Source organism: Pinus tabuliformis, chromosome 2_2 (assembly GCF_031772625.1).
Source record: "Pinus tabuliformis cultivar Carrire ecotype Pingquan chromosome 2_2, CPIR1, whole genome shotgun sequence".
Classification (NCBI taxonomy): domain Eukaryota; kingdom Viridiplantae; phylum Streptophyta; class Pinopsida; order Pinales; family Pinaceae; genus Pinus; species Pinus tabuliformis.
Window position 1 is genome coordinate 592,440,366 of NC_142300.1, and position 9,707 is coordinate 592,450,072.

Genomic DNA, 9,707 nt, shown 5'->3' on the forward strand with positions numbered 1-9,707 from the left:
TACTCTTTGCTTGAGTTTAAGTGTTGTTTGAGAATTCTAGGGGGCAGCTGCAAACTTTCAAAATTTTGAGTGCATTCTTTAACTCAAAAATTCAAGAACAGAAAAAGCCCAAAGCAGAAAAATATCAAGGTCAAATGTCACAATTTGGAACGAGCTTGATTAGCATACCTCTAAAAAATGCAGGTGTCCAGGTTGTGTACAGGTTGACTTCACAATGGTTTCCCACAGTAAGCCAGTCTCTTCTGCTCTCACAAAATTCAATATCTTTCCAGCATAGCTCTTGAAATTAAATCCCTGCTGTCTCTAATACTATACAATGAGACCCTGTCTGTTTAATAGAGCAGCTGATCATTTCATGCCAACATCACTATGCAAGCAATCCTCAGAGGTGTTATGGCCAAGCATGAATAAATTTCTATTTTATAGGACTTATGGATATTTATCTCTTGGTTCCGAGAGAAGAGAAGCTAGTCCTTCAACAAATGCTTCAAGAAACTTTTGTTTCTTTAGGCTTGATGGCAGACACTTGCTTAGTAGTAAGCCATGTCTGTGATTGAAAAGATCACCCTCTATATTTGGAATAGTTTGTTAGGATGTAGTTGACCTTTTAAGGTTCTCACTTCAATTGGCCTTGAATGCATTGTTCAAAGTGATGCCTAATATATTTAAAAAAAATGATTATATAGAGACTATTATATTAGTTTCTTTTATATTCCCTGTAGGCTATATTTACATATAAATGGTATGCGTTGTTCTTGGTTTCAATGTCAATTATGCCTACATACATCTTGGATGTTGGGGGAAATAAATTGTGCCAACTTCCAAGAAAGCATTTTCTTATCAATTTAAATAAGCGATGATGTCTCCAAATAGAATGATTTGGCAACAATAGTCGACATTGCATTCAAGAGGCTTCACTTGACATTCAATAACACATGAATCTTGGGCTCCGTTGGAAGGATCCTTGATTCAAATTTAAATTGATGACTTCTGAAATCATATACAAAGCTTTTACAATAGTATGGAGTTGATTATCTAAGTACCAATCTAATTAATTTTCAGAAAAGAAAAACCAAATATGCAAACATAATCTATGGAATTGCAACCTCTAAGTGAAATTAAATTACTTTAAATCAATAGTTAACCCCAAACAAACCATCAAACAAAAGACAGACTATTCTGTAATAGTTTAAACACTGGAAGAGACAGAAGATTGATTTGTTATTCTACAGGAGATTGATTTGTTATTCTACAGAAACGGGCCTCTTACCCCTCTTAGCAAACACATTGACTGAAATTTTGGCATATAAAACTCAATCCCATGGCATAAAATGTCTGGGTAATTGCACTCTTCTGATAAATTGCCACAGGCAATTATAACTCAAATTTTGACATATAAAACTCAATCCCAATCCCATGGCATAAAATATCTGGGTAGTTGCATTCCTGATAAATTGCCACTGGCAATTATAAACAGATTCTTACTTTGGCAATTATAAACAGATTGTAAAACTAAGGGAGGTGATTGTATGAACATTCTTTCCAAGGTAAATTTTTGTGGTAAAATTTTATTTTAATATCACATTGAAAAATTAAGTTGAACACCTATATCTTGCCAAAATAAACAGAAAACGGCTAAAAACCATGCAATGTAAATAGTAATTAACAAAAAACTGTAAATAGTAATTAACAAAAAACTTTAATATTTCTAAGCACTCTAAAGTTTCCAAAGTTCATGTTATGCAATGTAAATAGCAATATAATGTAAATAGTAGTGTCAGGCAATGTAGATAATGTAAATAGCAATTAACAAAAAGCTTTCTAAGCACTCCAAAGTTAATGTCCAGTAAATAGTGATCAACAAATAGCTTAATAAACACCAATATCAAAATACTTATTATCAATTGTCAAGTAAGTGCACTAACACTCCAAAGTTAATGTCAAGTAAATAGTGATCACAAAAACATGAACAAAGTTAACATTGTCGTAGTTGTGGACATGAAAGAGGTCACCCTTGGTGTCAAACACACAACAAGGGTAATAGTAGTAACCAAGACTAGAGGATCCATTCAATACACTTCAAACTTAGCAGCCCTTTCATCACAAATATCATATGTCTTTCATGCGATCATCATAACTCCAACTGATAATGATTTCTAAATGAAAACCAGTTATAAGTAATATAAGTTTACACATGATCACATGAAAATGATGATAATATTCACATTGTGGCAGTCAAAATATATGCACATTGTGGTCCTCTAACAAAAGTCTTGGTGACTTATAAAGATGTAAATATGAAGAAGATTAATTGTTTTTTAGTTTATTTATATGTATCAAACAAATACCTATTAGATTGGTGCATCATATCATTTTCAATCAACAATACATTGGATCTCATGCCAGGTAGGCTAGGCTAGGTTTTGTAATAAAAGCAAACATATTCAAAGTGGGCACAAACATTGCTACATATGAAGAGAAATCGCCTCTATTAAAAAATGACACACACAAATAAGTGTATGAGAGAGCACCTACGTTGCATATACAAGAGAGTATTTGCAAGTGAAAAGAAGGGTACGAATTGGAATCCAAACACAAATTAAAATTAGGTGACTCTTTGTTAGCAAATGCGTGCCACTTAAGCTATGGTTGAATAAGGGTGATTCAATGGTCATAGTGTACATGTCATCTCATGTAAAAAATTAAAAAATTAATAATCAGCTCAAGATTGCAGTCGATTGCCAAGCAAACTGTTGGGTGATGCCTGGTGATTAAGTTCCTGGAAACATGAAGCACAAAAAAATTTAGAGAACTGATATTGTAGCATGTACTCGTTGCTTGAGTTTAAGTGTTGTTTGAGAATTCTAGGGGGCAGCTGCAAACTTTCAAAATTTTGAGTGCATTCTTTAACTCAAAAATTCAAGAACAGAAAAAGCCCAAAGCAGAAAAATATCAAGGTCAAATGTCACAATTTGGAACGAGCTTGATTAGCATACCTCTGAAAAACGCAGGTGTCCAGGTTGTGTACAGGTTGACTTCACAATGGTTTCCCACAGTAAGCCAGTCTCTTCTGCTCTCACAAAATTCAATATCTTTCCAGCATAGCTCTTGAAATTAAATCCCTGCTGTCTCTAATACTATACAATGAGACCATGTCTATTTAATAGAGCAGCTGATCATTTCATGCCAACATCACTATGCAAGCAATCCTCAGAGGTGTTTTGTTGCAACTATAAAACCAACCAGACCTACTAAAGAATAGCCCAAAAGTCATATCATGAGGAAGCAAAGCAATAAAACCCCAAAATGAAACACTTTGAATACACTGACCAAAAGAAATGACAAAACCATAGCAAGAAACAGGTAATGGCAATTGTTTGATTCCTCCCTTGAAAGGAAGGCTACGAAGTATTTTAGTTGCAATAACAAACATGAAATCATAAATCATCTTTCAAAGCAGCACTATCCAATCCTAGCATGGCTCAAACAATTTGCAAGGCGAGATCAGTTTAAACTGTCACTGAATTTTGGGCAGTTGGGTTATTGGCCATAACACCATTAGGATCATCTAGGTTCTTTTCATTCCAATAAATATTTTGGCACAGCAACCCAACTGATCAGAAAACTTACTTGGCATAATTGAACCACCAACCCCTCCCCATGATGATGGCAATGCTCTTCAACAGAATTAAATTGCAGTCAGAGAACACGGTGTTCTAAGCTAACTTAGAAGTTAGAACCACCATTCCCTATTTGATCTAATCCAAAATCTCCACATACACTAACAGTTTACAGTTCCAAGGCCATCAAAAATGCAGGGAAACCGAGCAAAAAGGGCAACTGCAAATGGGTAGAAATGGAAATGTAAACAGTAAGTCAGCAAGCATGGATCCTTGGGCCTGTTATCTGTAACTCCCAATGTTTAAGCAAGCAATATCATTATGGAGGCCTGGGAAGTGATGAAAAATGGTCAAACTGAAAAAGAATTCAAAAGAAATATGGGGAAACTCACCTTGTGGTAACTGATAACGAGATGAACTGTGGTTTGAAGAGAATTTGGAAGGCTTGTGAGGCTGTTAAGATTTTTCTTTCCTAGAAGGATTAGTTTCTCAGATATGGCATGTCATTTCATGATCACCAGCTGTGGTGGTCCCCTCTTGTGAAGTTTGAGGGCAAGCTGCTGTTCGACTCTCCCTAGGTCTTAACTTTAAGGTTTTTCAAGAAAGGCATTTACAGTGAAATTTTCAGTTTTAACATTATGGTTTAGAATATAGATTCATGATTTAAAAGATACCTTTTTATTTCAGATCCAAAATTCTGGTCACACAGTTTTTACACCAAAAGTAAGAAGCAATAAGATACTTTTTTCAGCCCCACTGAAATGTATTTTAGGCATGTTTCAGCCGTGTTTTGGAGTTTTTGTACTGAAATGTGGCTGGTATGCAGGGGGTACATTTCCTGCAACATAGCTCTACAATAATTGTTTTTATCCTGCTAGGTCCATCCTTCCTTCATGAGTCATGACACATTGGACTTGAAAGACATAGCATTGAGTATGCATAGATGGGTTCCAACTCCACAATTTTCAATCATTTCCAGACACCAAAGGACTGACTTTGAGCATGTCAATAATTTTCACCAATTTTCACCAATTTTCATTGAAATTCATTTTGTATTGAAGCAACATGCCAAAATAACATCTACAATAATGAGCCAGCCTGATATATAAGAGTTCCAATTCTGCCTTTATGTACAATACACTATACTGTTATCCAAAAAGGATGTATCAAGCTTATAGTAGCAAAAAGGCAAATAACCTTTTCCTGGAGTTTGTTAGAGTTCAACCAACATTTACACTGAGATTTTATATGCTTTGAGTTCAACAAAAAGATTTCAATAGCTCAATACGATAACCATACAAAATTGAAATTAGATAATGTTGTACATATCCAAAAAACATTTTCAACCCATCATGCACACAACATGTTCTTGGATTAGGAGATCCCTTTATAGGGTTATGCCCATATTATATCCATGAATACTCATCAGCTCGAATATTTTTCATCTCGCCATTGATTGTTGGCACTTTGATTGTTCTCTTCACCCGTTATTTCCTGTATAGAGTGCAAGCGGCGATACAATCCGACTGGTTGTACAATAGGGGGCATCACCCTAGGGTGTGGAACCAAAATGTTATGGGTTGAAGTAGGCTGCCCAATGAATGAATTTGGTGCAATTGGTGGAAACAACTAGGGGGTTCGATGATCAAACGGGAGAGGTGGACGTGGTGAATCAAATGGAAAATGAATCAATGAACCCCCCATATTTGGATCCACATTATTCTCATGAAATAAACGAACTTGGCAACTTGAAGTATTATGAGATGTGGAATCTTCAGCTGTAACAAAAAAAAAAAAACACATTGTTATGCAATTGCATTGAAGGCAATGAAGATAATGATATTTTGAATTTCACATAAAATGATACATCAATTGATATTTCCATACCAGTATTTTGCAAAATAGAACCTTGTACCCTTCTAGATGTGTGGTCCAGATTGATTTCTTTTGTAGAAGAAATCTCCAATTGTTCATTCATGCTTCTTTTCCTTCCACGACACCGTCCAACCTTTAGAAACTGTGGTCCATATTTTCTTGATTTCAACGCAGGAACACTTTGCCCACCTTTTTTGTTGGGCTCAAGAAACTATGTCGTCTCTTGGTAGTGACCTTGGATGGAGTTACAACATCAAATTTCTTATTATTGTACTCTTGGCTTACATTTTTTACCAATTGATTTAGTGCATATGCCTGCTCCAAAGTTGTGGGTGTTATTTGTAATAAACCCCTCAATCTCTTATGAGTTGATGACATCACAAGTTTAATTTCCTCATCGATTGTTAGGGCGCTATCTGGCCTTACAATGGTTGAATCAGTGGAAGGAGAAGCTGGAAGGTTCATTTCAATTTCTGGGCTCATTACAAATGATTCATTTAAATCAAGTAAATATCCAGGTCTTTCTGTAATAGACCTAGAGACATTAGGCAATTCATTGCCCCTTGAAACATTACTAGTCACTACCATCTCAACTTTTAGAATATGCTTACAAATATTGCCATTTAGGGCCCATTTGCAATTACAAAAGTTTAGGTTCAGCCCTTTATAAATGACATGATACCATGTATCACGAGTTGCCATAGTTTGGCTACGAACCAAATACTCACTTTCCTTGTTTCCATCAGCCATACAATCTTCATCTGGGATATTCTTTGCTTTGCACTTACTTAAATTTATTTTTTGCTCAATTTTTGAAGCTCGGACAAAACCAACATTTTTTAGACATTGCATGTGAATGTAATACAACTCAACCTTTTTTAATAATAGGTGCAACAGCCAATCCACCCTTCTATGGGATGCATTATTCTTCTCACAGAGGTACCTTTGCTTTAGATACCGGTGATAAGATTCGATAGCATTATTAGTATCCTGGTTGGAATGTGGGAAGTCCCTATATGCTTTTGCCCACATATCTAGAAAAAAAACATATATTAGATGCGAAGAAACAATATAAAATGGTCAATTACAAAATAAATTGATAAAATGCAACTTTAAGAAACTTACATAATTTGTTGTTGTTTAACCAGTTGGTTGCAAAATAATCCAAAAACACAGTTTCTTCTTTGAATTCATCAAAGAAACTTTGAATTTCATGTTGCACAGATGCATCATCTTCACACGAATGCATGATTAATCCTAGAGCACGGAAGATACGGACTTTATTTTCCTTTCCCCTGACTTTGGTTCCAACATTTTTCAACCACGCTCTACAGACATGCCATACACACAATAATAGTGTACAGTTTGTGCAAGTCTTGAAATAATATAACATTATAAGAGAATATCCTTGAACATTATTGCTTTTTATCTCTTCTAAAAAGAAAAAAACTAGTTCACCTTAATGCCTCGATTTCCGCTGCTGCATCATCTGTGATGACAGCTCAGACATGCCAATCTGGGTTTTCCTTTTTCCCATTTGCAAATAATTGTGACATCCATTTACAAATATCAGGAGTACCATTCCGTGATGATATTACCCATGCCACTGGAATCCCATTGTGATGATCATCAAAAGCCATTATGGTGTACAGTTGATACTGCATTACAATAAGAAAACAAGATTATAAGCATATAAGAGGACGACATTGAAATAAAACAGGAAAAATGAAGTTTTGGTAAATATGTTTACCCCATATTTGTTAGTGCTAAAAGTGGAGTCCATTGATAACATGTTGTTGTGTGAGTATTTCACCATCATTGAAAGCATCCACTTAGTTTGTATGCCTATAATGAAAGGGATGTTTTTAACAACATCTTGTTGTTGGTAGAAGAAAAAACTCTCTGGGCACTCACTAACCCAACAATCCACACTCATTGGATCACTTTCGTGCTTCACATACTCTAGCCTCTTGATATTATTGTACATGTTTGACACATCCTTTCTTGTCATGAAAGAATCTCGAGGTGCCCCTGTGAACAACTCACCAGATCCATACCTTAAATCAAAGATAAATTTTTCCCAGATCATCGTAGCATTAAAACCATCACGAACCAAATCTTCAACAATAGTTCGTATATGCTCTGTTAAATGCGGCGCAAAATTGAATTTCTTGGGCATGTCATTTGCCTCATTTCCATGACAAACCACATTTTTGTCATCAATATGTCTGCATGTTGTATATATTAGAACGGCATCATTTGGTCTAAGAGCAAGTCGTCGCATAATAAAGTGACACTGACAACCAACTTTGATGTTGTGACGTGGAAGACGTTTCTTAGTTATGGATCCAGGTTTAGCTACATTGCTGGATTGTACATGATTTGGACCATAGGCACACCAATATCTGTGATCAAGAATTTACCAAAAATTAAATAAAATATTTATGCATGTTTGACATAGCGAACTTAAAATCAAAATTATATATATATATATATACATAGATAGATAGATAGATAGATAGATACTCACACAACATATTCTAGATATGTTGAAGAATTTGTCCTCTTGATATCCTTCACATCTTTAATTCGTCGAGTTTTACCAACAAATTGAGTAGGTGCATTTTCCCTCATTTTCTCTCCACTTATAAAATCCTCAAGTCGACAATATGGAATAATCGCGACTTGGTCTGCTGCTACTTCTGTCCATGTCAAATCTTCCTCTGAAAACTCTATCATTCCTTCTGGGTCTCAGCCTCCAACTCATTGATCAAGTCCCACTTCTTCATTCTTCAAATCCCTATACAAATGAGGGAACACGAATATTGACTAAACATATGAGCAACAGTTCATACTATAAATATTGAACACCACTTGAAATGAAATTTTTTGTAGTGTGTACAATTTACACTCAAGACCCCACCAAATATAAACACATTTAGAGCATAATTCCCTATCTCCCCTTCAATATTTCCTACCCATGCACAAAATAGTATTATAGACTTTCAAATGCTTCATCTTGGTATAATAAAAGAGTAAGTTCTTTTGTCCTCTTTGTAAGGTCTTGAGTCGGTAGTTTTGGAAATACAGTTCACTGGGTCAATTTGGCTTCTGGTTGTTATGTTCCATGCTTTCCCCCTTCTGTTTCTTCCCCTGTTTGCTCATATGGGCATTAGCAATAAGGATATTGCTGTTGAATGCTTGATTCCTCAATTACAGATATTGGTTCTGTATTGGATTGGAATAGAAATAAAAGACAGGGGACTTAAATGATTGATTACTCAATTGAAGCTATTGTCAGTGGAATGTTTGGATTTGCATTTTTTATGGGATGAATTATTGTATTTTTTTCTATCAGTTCTCTGAGTCCCAAAGGCTGGGAATTGTTTTTCCTTGTCTTGGATTTGGCCATTTGAAAATAGTTAGAGAATGAAATATAAGTTAGGGACTGGATTCTATATTTTCTTGTCTACTCTGTCATTTATTTTCTTGTCTTGTCGGTCCCTGGTTAAATATTTTTTTTATAAGAGTCTGCCTGTACAGCTTATCCGGCTATAGTTATTTTCAAACCATATTCTGAATCTCTCGTTTTAGCTTCAAAATCATGTACAGCTTGATTCTTTGGAGACAACCTTTGACATAAAACAGGATTGGATGCCACAAATATTCAGTCTATCTTAGGTCCCATGCTATTTTTAGCAAAAGGCCCACCTCTTTTTTAATCAGAAGTTCCACTCTTTCTGTCCGAACTACTTTTTGAATGGTTGTAACAATATAATATTTTTAATGTAATATAAGGCTGGAATTGAAGGAAAGGAAAGTTTAAGGACAGGAGCTTGCCATGTACTTTAGCATCTTTGTTGAATGAAAGGAAATTCAATCAGTTTGTCCCACTTTGTTATACAACTTTAATCAGTTGTTTGTCCCCATTCAACCTATTTGATAAGGACAATTTATGACAATGTTCAGAGTTATCAGATCTGAAAGAATCTCTGTTTCGACCATAAGTCTGTAAACGGGCAATGCCCATTCATATCAATTCCATCGGACTAGGGTACTTAACAAAAGTTGCAGGTGATGAGCAGAGGGATGGATTTAGATTTTTCTGAATGTAGATGCTTGAAAGCCTTCAAGTTTGCAACGCTTTTGTAAACCCGTTACTCTGACAGAATATCTGCTCATTATTTTAAACATCTAGTGTGTTGGCGGTTC

The 9,707-nt window shown here is 35.3% G+C and overlaps 1 protein-coding gene across 1 annotated transcript; it reads right to left on the reverse strand.

Annotated features, from left to right (window-relative positions):
- Nucleotides 1-2,722: 2,722 nt before the first annotated feature.
- Nucleotides 2,723-8,234, reverse strand: LOC149194038 (uncharacterized). The gene is made up of 5 exons (XM_089407517.1): nucleotides 8,026-8,234; nucleotides 7,414-7,900; nucleotides 7,094-7,153; nucleotides 2,997-3,131; nucleotides 2,723-2,779 (listed from the first exon to the last, which is right to left on the reverse strand). Exons 1-5 carry the CDS (start codon nucleotides 8,232-8,234, stop codon nucleotides 2,723-2,725), a joined length of 948 nt encoding a protein of 315 aa, XP_089263643.1.
- Between the last annotated feature and the right edge of the window lie 1,473 nt (nucleotides 8,235-9,707).